This window comes from Manacus vitellinus, unplaced genomic scaffold (genome assembly GCF_001715985.3).
Source record: "Manacus vitellinus isolate BGI_N305 unplaced genomic scaffold, ASM171598v3 scaffold_49_pilon, whole genome shotgun sequence".
Lineage (NCBI taxonomy): Eukaryota > Metazoa > Chordata > Aves > Passeriformes > Pipridae > Manacus > Manacus vitellinus.
The window spans coordinates 2,115,954-2,128,901 of NW_021940603.1; the positions used below are offsets into that span (position 1 = coordinate 2,115,954).

Consider the following 12,948-nt stretch of genomic DNA (forward strand, 5'->3'; position numbering starts at 1 on the left):
AAAATTCTGACATAACATCAAGAATAAGTTACTGTGAAACCTTTAAAAATAGCCTTTCATTGTTTGATGAAAATCAGTGACACAATTGAGAGCAACAAAAGAATCATATTGTTAACCAACTCAGACACCATATGTAGTAAAATCATAATAATTCTAGTTCCCTCTGTGTAATCAGTTAACTGTTGAGCTATTCGTGATAGCACTGTTCAAGGATTATGCTTTTCTTCACTTAGTAATAATAATAAAACTATAAATATTTTCTCCTCATCTACCAAAATAAAATTTTCTCTTGAATGATGTAGTAATACAATATAGTGCTGAAATGCAATATAGAAAGTAGCTTTAAACAATTTTCATGTTTCATCTTGAGCATTTAAATCCTTTCCAACTACATCAGTATTTGTTTGAGAAAGGGAAATACTGAATTTTTAAGAGAAATTTTTAGAGATAATTTAATATATTTTTAATATATTTTACCTGCCAAATAAAGACCCTCATAACCAACAAAGTTTACCCTTATTTTAAAAAAAAATTAAATGCAATTACCTTTGCCTATGAGGACACCTATTTTGGAATCCAACTTTTCTCCTGGATCACAATTCCTTGTCACTAGTTTAAGGACAGGAAGAAAGGGTCTAACATCACAAAGTCTCCGGGTTTCATCCTCTAATTCTTCATGTACAGCAGTCTGATTCACACATGAGAACATGTAAGAGTCAATCTCCATGAGGAGGTGGAAGAGTGGATAGGCATGTGCCTGCTTCCATAACAGCTGCAATGAAAACAGGCAAGAAAATGAAACAAAACAAGAAGGCATGGACATATGGTAGGGTATTTCCATTTGTGTGCCCAAAAGAACACAAAAAGTAGCATGTTTGCTAACTTGGCTCATTTTTATCTCTCTCTATTATTATTATATATCTACTTTGTCTCATTTGTAGTCTCCACCTCGAGGTTATTTTTAAGTAGCAACGTGTGTGATAAATATCCCAGGGGCAAAAAACACACAGGGGACAAATACTATGAAGTGATGAGAGAAGGGCAGCACTAGTCCTCATCCTGATCCTTATCCTTGGCTTCCCCAGCTCAGTCCTTTTTGCAGTGAAGTTGCAGGACCTGGGCTGTCCCCACAGTTAACAAAGCACTTATTGATTTTGGAGCCAGCTGCTCTTGACACCAACCAGCAAACTGCAGCTCTCCTCCATCCATTCCTACAGCTTCCTATCAAAATCCTTCTTCCTCAAGACACATCTCTATTTCCTTTTTCCAGTAATTATTGTAATATATAGACAAGAAGTTTTCACTATGGAACCAATTCCTGAACAAAAAAAACACGTTGTCTGGAGAAGCTTAAAGCAAATTTATTTGTAAAGTACAAATCTTTGGCAGAAATCAAAATTGTAAGTAAAGTAAGTTCTCCCAACCTAAATACTACTCAAATCTTTATCTGCAAGAATATTTTTGTCCTTATTTTACAAGTTTGCATTTTACAGATTAGTTTCTCAAGCTTCTTTCAAAACAGGAGCTGCAGGACCAATAATGGAATGGCAAAAACCTCCTCTCAAATAATTGCAGCTGAACCAAACTGCTTTTGTGGAACTGAACACATCTGCATACGTTTCACACACTTGTAACAATGAATTCTGTCTGCCAGAAATGTATTCCAGTGTATTCTGCATAGCTGAGTGAGAGCTCAATCCAGCAGCTTTCTTTGGTGTTGAGCAAAAATTCCAGTTTCAAAGGTATCAAAAGATTAAATCTATTATTGCCTCTCCTCCTGAGTTGTGCAACTTGAATTTCCAGCTACTGGTACTTCTTATATGACTTAATGATTACAAAATTTACAAAGCCATGAAGTCTCTGAAATTGGCTTTCACTGAAAGCAGACACTGTCCATCACCCACAGCATGGCCTGGTAAAATTGAAAATTCCATAGAAATGAAAAATTCTTCAGCCTTCAAATAATTGGCTATTTTACTCCCCCCCTTATTTTAATTGTAACCATTCCATGTACAAGATAAACTCCTTATATTTGCTCTCAAGTCCTCTATTTATATATCCAAGAGTCCACAAACTATGCCTTGTCACAGTATATGTGGTGGGACCAAAGCTGCTAATCCAGTTTGCCATCAAAGTCTTCATTACTGTTCTGTTTTCAAATACAGTGATTTCCAGGAAAGACCTCTGTAGATAGGATCAACATTCCTTTTCTTTGAAAAAACAGCTAAATATCAACAGTACCTGTTTATAGCATGCTAAGTTCAGTGTGCCACAACTATCAAGAAAACCTGACAGCTTAGTTCAAGCCCCTTATTGTTGTCACTTACATGCTTGTTTTTTTTAAATTCTTTAGCAGTTGAAATCACTATCAGTTATTCCATTATCTTACTCACCAACTAACCTGTTATGTTGCCCAGGTTCCCCTTTTAATGACATTTTTCCAATGAGAATTATTTCAAGTATTTGAGTAGAGCACAAAACTCGGATCACTTCAATTTCTTCTGAAGTGATCCACTGCCTGAGAAAATACTTCAGTGTCTGGAAAGTTTCAAATTAGGTGTAAAAGAAATTACATGAAGCTACTACTGATTCAAAGAAAATAAAGTCCATAAACAAGTGAATCCTGTCAGACGGAATAGGCCTTAAAAACAATATACTTATTTACCAGAAAATGCAATGGAAGGAGACATCACACTTTATTTTCTTTTAGAAATTTATTATGCTCAAGGATTAGATTACTTGGTGTTGTAATTCACTCACTGCCCTGTCTAAATGTCTCCACATGGCCATTGTCTGATGGAAGGTCAGTAGAACGTTCTTTAATATCTCTGGTTATTTCCTTATGTTTTCCCCTTTGATTTAGATATTCCCTCAGATTTTTAAGTGATGCCCTAACTTGTATAAAACCTTTAAGAAATGGCAGACAGACTTTTTAAAGCATCAGGCTTTGGTATCCATCAAAAGAAGCAGGAGCACAATCTATGACTTCTATACTAATTAGACACACTAATCAGAGAAATGTTAGATCAATAAACAATGTATTACCAATGTGTTAGAAAAAAGATTTAGAGCAGCAATACAGTGTTAAGGTCGAGCTATTAATCTCTGCTGAACTGTAACTACCAGCAAGGAATAACGTCTCCAAACCTTGCCATCTGCCCAAAGCCCTTGCAAACTCCCATATACATATATTTGTATCAGTCAATCTGCAGTGCACGTGCCTTCAACACGTTATTTTTATGCCTACTCAAATTCATTACTTGATTTGCCAAAAGGCACATAAAAATCAGAAGCAGCACTCACACCTAACAGAAGTTAAAGTTAACTGCCCATTTGGCACTACCTGTTTAATATGAGATATGGTGGCATCTCGAGGGACATCCAGGTTGATGTAGATTCCAGTGGGCAACAGGAAGTCCACAGATATTGAGCCATCAGCACCAATCTGGGAATCCACTGCCCAGATGTCAAGACTGTCTGTCACAGCAGGAGGCATTATGGAATCTCAATGATATCATAACCACGTGGCCTTAGGGGAAAAAAAATAATAAAATTCAGTATACTTAACCTTTTATAATTAGACACACATTTTAAAGTCTTTGGAAAGTTTATATAAGTTCTGCTTGTACAGCTCAGCTTACAAGTCTGGGGTCTCAAATGCCAGTATTGCAAACACATAAGCAGAGTTTTAGTCATTAATGTTATTTAAAGGTAAAGCACTATGGTTGAGATGTTTATATCATTGTGATGAAGTAATAAGAGAAAATAACTAATTAGAGGTTAGCTAAAACAAAGGTAAAAATTAATTTCAGGTTTTCCCTAAAAATTTACTTGCATAAAACACAATCAAAGTAAGCTTCTTGGATGAAACATGGCAATATTTCATATAAAAACATGAGCAGTTTCATTATTTTATTTTTTGCAAGTTTCCAGTTAGTTGCCCACAGATGTGGCCAGTGACATATTCAACTTGAAAGTCTCTATGAATAGCAGGAAAAACATCTTCAACTCTCTTAGAAAGTGACATTTTCCTCTAAAGACACTTATCTCAACTTGTTTTCACCCTTAAAGGTACAGGACAACACCCTCCAGTCTCACCTCTACCTGCCATGTAAATATACTGTAAATATACTAAATATAAGATCCACTTTTCCTCAATAGAAGCAACAATTAAGGAGCCTCTGTCATCATCACTATCAAATAATGTTTTACCACCATCATGTCCTCATTTTCCCCCCCCAAAAAATCCACTACACTGATCAAATTGAGTCAAAACAAAAAGAACTGGGGGTGAGGGTGCAGACCTGGTGAAATAACAAATCAGATATGAAGGTATTTTACCTGAATTACCACATTTTACAAATGGATTCAATCATTAATGGGCATGCAAAGTTTAGCACGGTGTGTGAGCTCTAAACCACATACAGAAAAGAAATAAAATGTAATCCCATCATGCAACATAGATTACATTGTTGGAATAACACAGCATCTACCCAAAAAAACCTAGAGAAATTGTGTAGTTCCTCATTACTAATCAGGAGATCTTTAACAAGCTACTGTTTAAATGGGATACTATATTTCTTTTCCTCCATCCAGTTCCTTCTACCCATAAAATCCTGGCTGCAGTTCTGTTGTAACTGAAATTAGTAGTCCAAGAAAAACAATAACACTAAACATTTTTCATACTTTGATGCACACACAGTATATTTTCAGTTATTTTATGTGGTCATCAGATTAAAATAAAGTGGTACTGCCATTATAAAACATGACAGGTACAGCAGCAAGGAAACCATTAATCTGTTCTATGTAGTTATTTAGTTCATAATTCATTCCTGCTTTACTTCAGCATATGATTTTTTTTAATTTTCATCCCCTTTCAGATGGTTTTCCACATTTGCAATTGTGAAATCACTTTAGTGCATCAACAAGAGTTTAAAAATGTTCAAAGAGGCAAGAGTTAAAAATGCTGCCCCACACCCCGAAGCACCACAACGCAGAGAATTGTAAAGTTTCACAAGATTCTTGTTTATAATTATGAGCTTCCAACACACACACCAGAATCTTTTAAATTTCCATTTTCCATTAAAAAGGGAAGCACAGCCATCATGCCAGCCTGAGCATGCTGGGAAGCTATTCTTGCTTTCAGGCACTTACTTAATATTTCCTCCCTCAAAGAAGCAGATCAGCCTCTTGTACAGTCAGCACCCTATTTCTGACCCAGCAGTGACATCAGGGGGGTCAAGAGAGAATCAGTATTTATCCTGAGAAATGGCAAACCCAGGCTGGCTGTGAGAATGACTCATGGCCCAAACTGTGACATGCAGTGGCACCAGTGACTAATTTACAATATCACATCTAGGAACTGAAACAAAGTCATCCGGATGGGGAGCAACAACACCAGAGACATTTTAAACAACTTCCAGCTAAAGGAAAAAAATCCCAACAATTAAAATGATAATAAAAAGCTATTTCAGGCTGTTAACCTCATAGCTATTCTTGCCTACTGTCACAGGAACAACAACTTCACGTACAAAAAAAAGGAAGTCATTAAAACAGCTATTCAAATCTTGGCTACTCAAATAACTTTGAATTTCACAGCAGCAAAGCCCAATACAAAATGCTTTTCTAAGTCACAGGTATGTGGTATTTATAGACAGCATTCAAAAAGTGTAAATTTTCTGTAAAGTTTAACCTGTGTTTCAGATTCATATACGTGTGTGCACACATACACACACACTGGAACTCAAAACTGCTACACTCCTACTTCAATATACCAGCAATTCTGAGATAGCTGCTTAGACTAAAGGAAAGAAACAAAACACAGATGAGTAGAACATCTGCAGAACAAGAAAAAGAATATTCAACATTCATTTTTGTATTTACTTATTTAACATTCTCAAACAAGAAGCCTTACAACAAGATTTCTCAATTGGATGGTATCATTTGGTCTCTTAAAGGAATTATCATCTCTAGGCAAGAGTTCCCTTACTAAGCCACCCACTCAGACACTGATCCCATTTTGCTGAGAAGGCAGGCAAGACAAATTTATGCAAAACTCAATTCCATCACGACAACTACTTCAGGACATCACTGAGAGGCCAGGAGCACCCTGCTGCAAAGGCTTCACAGCACTGCTGCAAGAGTTGGAGAAATCAATTTGACCTGTGCCAAGTAGTTAGAGTGCACATGTAAAGGAATTATATGCAGGATGTGCAAGGATCTGATGTAAAACAGCACCAATCAAGAAGATACGAAAGACAAAGAGAGTTCCTAAGGTTATCCTGAAATTAAGAGCCACACAAGAACATGCTCAGAAAAAGAGAGCCTGTCTGAAGGCACTGCAAAACATCAGACGTGGAGTAACAATGTCATGAACTTTACTTTGAAAATAATTGATCATATCAGCAAAAGACTTAGAATTAAAAAGCACCACAGAATCACAGAATCAATTAGGTTGGAAAAGCCAAATCCACTTGGATTGTCATCAACAGTCAATATCAATCTGTGTCAGATAAGTTCTTCTGAAACCAACATTTTGAAGAAAGCACCAATTATGAAAATTCACACTATGTCATTAAGTCCTTCACTTTGAACTCACCACAAATCCCCTACCACTCATCCTTTGAGGTCTATTTTTTCTGTTATTAAAAAAAATCAACATAAAATCCCATGCAACATTCAATCCATTATCCTGAAGCATAATCAAAAAGAATATTAACAAAAAACAAATAAAAGCAGCTGCAAAGAAGCTGGTCATTATAAACATTAGAGGAAAATGTTGATGCCCCGTTATCTCTCACAGCATTTATTCTCCTGAGCATCAAAAAAATCTTATCTTCAGACAAGTCTTTAGAAGAGGTATCATACATCTGAAATGATGTCACCCACCCCTGACATGTGGACACAGCTCTCTCAGGATGGAATAAATATGCTATCATCCCAAACAGACAGGAGAAACCTGGGGGGGAGGATCACTTGTGTATTAAAAAGTAATTTTCCTTAGGAAATAAGTTTCTTTTACATCATCTCTTCCAAACACAGATGCATTTTAAGGGCACATAAGTATCTACAGCTCTTCAGATTAAATATAAACCTGGATTTACTTTTCTTTTCACTAAAAATATGAATATTTACATAAAGGACAAATATCAGAAACTAGCTTGTTCTGCTTATAAAAAACTAAGAGCTCTCTGCTTATCCAGATTTTTGCTTTATGTCAAAGTTGTTACAACTGTTGAGCACCACATTCAAGACGATTTCCACTGTGTTCAATACAGCTCTTTATCTACTGCTTGCTCTGTCATGTGGCACTCAAGGGGCAAAAAAAAAAAAAAAAAAGTCTTGCAGTAGTGAAAAGGGCAGTGTTTAAACAGTATCTTACTGTCCAGAACAGACTAGTGACAATCTGACCACAGTAATTTTGTAGGAAACAGCAGCAGCATATCACGTAGTCTAACTAGGAGAAACTCTAAGCACTTCCACAATATAACTATTGTAATAATTTTTCTAACTACGTAAACATCTGGTGCTATGAAAAGATGAGCAAGCTATAAATGAAATATCTGAGCACAAACAAGGGAGAAGAATCTAGCAGAAAGATGGGAAAGGAGTCAGAATATACAGGAGGGTTTATGTCCTATGAAACTTAGGAGGCCTTTGGGGAAAAAGAGAAATTAAAGGAAAAATTGAAAAAATTCTGATATCCTTTGAAAACTTTGAAGTCAAATATATAGATTAGATCAGCGTGCCAGTTCATAGCTTCACAGAACTACATCCTCTTGTATTCCTAAAACAATGAATTCCCGGGTGCTGCCCCTGAGCGTACAGGCCCAAGGCAGTACCAGGCCAAGGCCCAGGCAGCAGTTTCCATGTGCTGCAGGAGTCCAGCTGTATTTCCAGGGACTCCAACAGGATCCTTCGGACACCAGCTTGACTCTGCCAAGTCCCCCTGGTGCCACCGTACCCCCAGCTCACTCTGAGGGCAGCCCACGGCCAACAGCAGCGCTGTTCAGCTTCCCCGGCCATCCCTGCTCAGGGCACACAATGGGAAAACAAAATAAACAAACATTGCCACTTTGCCATCAGCCCAGGGCCTGCCTCACCCTGGGACAAGCAGGCACCATATCTGAAACCAGGGTGGGGTGAGAACACAGTCCTGACCCTCCAGCAGCCATCACAGGGATGAAATCAGGCTCCACGTTGGAATTGCAACCAAGCTTCTGCCTGAAGGTTTACCGTGCCAAGGAGCACCGATGCTCAGCAATGCACGGGCCACCAAGAACTGCTCTTCTGTCCCCTGTCCCTCACAGTTCACACAGGACCAACAGTGACCCTCTGTTAAAGATGGCATCCACTGCACTGACAATTAAAGTTTATTCTCTTTTACTACACACCATGCCACTGAAATTCCTACTTAGCCCTAAAGAATGAACCCACTCAAGGCTCTGGCCTTTTAGAGCTGCACAGGTGAATGCCCATCTGAACTGCTTACAAGTCTAAATACAACCAACTGATGATAAATACAAACAACTAAATCAGCAAAGCTAAGATTTTTCCACCCCACAAATGTCATGGTCAATTATCTACAATAGCAAAGATTTTAAGAATTCAAGAAATCTACGAAGTAGCCTGGGAAGTTATTTTTAAAGATCATGTGGTACTACAAATATTTCCCAGCAGTTTAGTTAAACTACCACATGAGCTGGCCCCATGGAATGGAAAATTAAGTGTCCGTTTAGTCAGGATTCCTCCAAAAATCAGAATAAAAATATCACCATTTAGTTTTCTAAAAATATCTATGTATAGAAAACATGAAAGGCCTTATTTAAAGGCCTCATTCCCTCACAGTGCTCAGACTGGTACCAAGAGTGGTCTCTCAGCTATGAGAGAATCTGAACTTGGTTCTCCTCATGAAATATAGCAAATTATTCACAAACAAGAAGAATTTAATAATAAGGGGGTTTTTTTTCCAGGATCCCTGATTATTTTGTCTGTTCATCTCCTGTAGCTTTACTCCTCTGCTGTGCCCATTAGCACTGAAGTCAAGATTTTAAAGCCACAATGAATGAAGCTTCTACTAAGATATTAATGCCTCTAAATAAAAGTGGCCCAGTTTTCAAAAAATGCTGAGTACCTGAATTTGCAATTGCCTTATGCAGGACTCAGAGATATGAAAAAAAATGCAGACATGTTAACTGGTTTCAAATTAAAATTTAATCAAATTTTAAGCAACTTGATTTGAACAGATGGTTCAATTAGACTACCTCTAGTCAGCCTTTCTCATGGAAATGATTCTATGATTCAATGGAAGCATAGTTTTAAAACTAGCTACACATGAGATTATGGTCTTCAGAATTTTTTTTCCTGGAAAAGAAGTCTACAGGTAGAGAACAGGACTATTAAAAATGGTATGCCAGACTCTGAAGATTCATCAGAACTGGTTTGAATAATGAGGATAAAAGGACACTCTTACTTCTCATTACTTTATACTCAGGCAAGTAAACTCATTTTCTGCTTCCTCCAAAGAATATTCATGATGAACTAAACAAGTGAATACAACTTAAGTCCCAGGCTTCTGATAGACTTCTGAAAATTCACTGGCAGCACATAACTCATAATAACAAAACCACAACAATAACGTAAACAGCTTCTCACAGCTCATTCACAACCATTCTCTGCTCTACCTTGAAATCACCATATAGATACATTAAAATTAGATATAAAAATAAGGAGTTTCAGGCCATCTTTGTGCAATTAAAGTGAGTTGCAGTGAGAAAAAAAAACTTTCACACTTCAGTGTTGCTGTCTGAAATTGTCTTCAGAAGCATTTAATCTCTGGATCATGCTGAAGCTGGGGCCACTGTGAGAAAACATCTTTCAGCTCACTGGAATGCAGTTCTGCATGGCCAAGATGGGAGGGAATAAAAAGAAATGGAAGAAAACAGTGGATTAGGAAAGCACTGTCATATGAGTAACAGTTCATTTTACACCTTAACCAACAAAGATGGGGAGATAAGAAGGAGAAAAACTCAAATGAAACAAAAAGCCCAGGCAAATAATTCAGTTTTCTATGTCAGTTGGGCTGGGAGAACATATCTGGTAGATTCAGCTTTAGGGAATTTTCTAATCAGCTCTCAGGTATTTTGGAAGGTTTTAAAGAGCAGCAGGCAGAACGAGCCCTGATATGAGCACCAATGCAGGACAGTGAGCTGAGACCAAAGATTTGGGGAAAGATTAGACCTGGATAGTTCACAACACAGAGAACTCATTTTTGATACTGCAGATCATTGTAGATACTTTCAGTACTAGAGGAAGATTAGAAGGAAATGTTAGGGTATGTTGAGTTCTAATGCTACACTAAACATTTAAATGATGGAACGCTTACATGGATATTTTAAACAAACAAACAAAAATCAGTCTTATCAGAAGAGGTGAATGGAGGTGGCACAGGGGAACAAAAAGGACTGAAAGGGAAAGGAGGAGAAAGAGCTGAACCAAAACCCAGAATAAAGATGTCATTTTAACACAGGTGAGTCAGACAGTTTCCTACAAAGCTGCATAACTGCTTGTGCCAGCAAAGGGAAGGTGCAAACAGGAGCAACAGGAGTGGTAGTGATGGTTTCTTCCAGCCCCAGGGCTGGTTTGCCACTTCACAGCTCTTAAGCTCATTTTAAAAAATGTAGGCAAAACTACAGCCTAAAGGCCTGGCTTTTTAGCAGCCCAAGCTATTATTCAAACAACTTTATAATGTCTCCACTGTGATTCTGAAAAAGGTGCATTAATCATCTGGATTTGTGCCTCTACTGATTTACTGTACTAAGTAAACTGTAGGGTCCCTGTCCCCCCATTGCTAACCAAGAACTGTATGAGGATTCTTCATAGTCTAACAACAAAACTAGGAAATATTAAAGCAGTATTAGTTCTGCTCTCCAGTATTTCCTTGCCTGTTCTACCACTCACAGTAATTTCTTGTTCCACTGTAAACACAAAGGAAACATTTCACTTACAAGCCATTTAAAAATATAAATGGTTAATATTGCCTCTCCTTTTGAATTGTACAAATGGACCTAGACCATCAAATCTCACCAGGTGACTCCCTAACCTTTTCCTTCAGCTATTAAAATGTTACATCTCTAAATTATGAGCTATGTTACTTCCTACTATAAAAAATAGTTAAAACCAGAGATTGAGGATTTCCTATATATAGACACCTCTTCACACAGGGACTAAAAGATTCGCTTTTCAATTATTTCTGATATTTCAATCAAAACCTCTAGGAAAGAGACTTATTCTTCAGCAGACTGATTGTACATATCTAGAAAGAGAAGTAAAACAGTGAAATAATTAAAACCTGTGGAAAACTAATGAGGAGTAAAATCTTCTCCTACAAGGGGGTCACACAGACCGAAACACAGAACAACCACATAAGCAGACTTTGCTTTAGTCTCAGAGATGCCATGGATCCTTAAAGACAGAAAGATGCCCTTTAAAGGAAAAAAAAAAACAAAACTAAAAAAGCATTTTACATGCTTCATCACTAGACATTCTTCCTGATTGGGTTGGTTTCTTAGATAATCTGGTCTGGGTTTTTGCCATTAGTTTTCTTCCAACACCAGCTTCAACATCCCACACCACAGAGATTCACAACCATTTGTGCTATGAACAGGACTGTTCAGTGCTGAGCAAGCACTGAAGGAAATCCAACAACTCGAGCCTAATGCAAATATTTAGATGTATTTTACGCAACTTTTTCATGAAACTTTTTTACAAAGACAACTTGAGATATAATGCCAATTGGTAGGAAAAAATAATTCTAAAAAACCTGCACAACCAACACTTTTGTCATGAAGTTAATGGCAGTAAAGCCAAAAGTAGTCCTGGCCATCCATCATATGGACCAAAAATAACTAAGATTATCTAAAAATCACAGACTAATTCAGGTTGAAAGGGACCTCTGGGAGTCAGCTGGTCCCAAGATTAGTTTGGACACTGAAGTTAAGCATGTTGCTTAAGAGTTTGCACAGCTAATTCTGAAAGTCTTCATGGATAGAGGCTCCACAGTCTCCCAGAAATGCTGCTACCCTTGGAGCCTTAAGCAGGTGCCTTCAGCAGCTGACTGGGGCCTGGGGTTACTTTTGCCCAGCTGTGAGACTTGGTATCTGCTTTTAAGACTTCATGACAACCCCATCTGGCTTTTATCCGTGAATAGAGACGTTACTCAGACTTCATTTTGATGTTTTTAGTACTTTACTGAAAAATTCCAATTGAAAATACTTTGTGATGATTGAAATCCACACAAGCACACACAAGTGTCCAACTCAAAACAAACCAAAGGAATTCCAAAACATTTCCCTGACAAGGACAAATTAGAATCAGTTTTAGGTTCTAACATTTGAATTCTCAGTCTCTTAAAAAAATAAAAATAAAGGGGAGGGCAGGAAACCCAAGTTTACTGGCAACTAAACACCTGAGCAAGTTCTGTGCCTGGCATAAGCCTGAATACAGTGATTTAAAATGACTAAAGGTGTCTTCAGTGGACATTCTTCATTTCATTTGATTGGAGAGCTCAGTTTCTACTTTATTGCCCATCTGTTTTGGTGACTTGATTACCAGAGCCAAGAATGAACTTGTCAAATTAAGTGTTTGGGCAGCAAATAGGTATTATTCTATTTGGATATTGTGACAGGTGCCTGTATTTCTACTGTGCTGTCTAGTTAGTCAGTAAAATTAAAATAACTCCATACAACACAATTCCTGAAAACTTCAGAGGTCAGAATTCAAATATCAGGAACTGCAAGAACCCTTCATGAATGTCTTTACCAGCCACTTGATCAGGAACTGTGGCAAATATAAGTGTGCTGACTAAAAACTGTAGCATTTGTTTCAAGTACTTACAGAAAGGGAAGTAACACACATCAACTTCTTTAAATTCATGTTTAATTGAATTGT

General features: G+C 37.4%; 1 protein-coding gene across 1 annotated transcript in view; it reads right to left on the bottom strand.

Moving 5' to 3' along the window:
- PIK3CB (phosphatidylinositol-4,5-bisphosphate 3-kinase catalytic subunit beta) overlaps positions 1 to 12,948 on the bottom strand; it is an 88,853-nt gene that overhangs the window by 36,954 nt on the left and 38,951 nt on the right. Inside the window, exons 5-6 of the mRNA XM_008919607.4 lie at positions 3,344 to 3,529; positions 547 to 772 (exon numbers count right to left, since the gene is read on the bottom strand). Of these exons, the coding sequence (XP_008917855.1) occupies positions 547 to 772; positions 3,344 to 3,496 (379 nt within the window). The 5' untranslated portion in view covers positions 3,497 to 3,529. The remainder of the gene's footprint in view (positions 1 to 546; positions 773 to 3,343; positions 3,530 to 12,948) is intronic.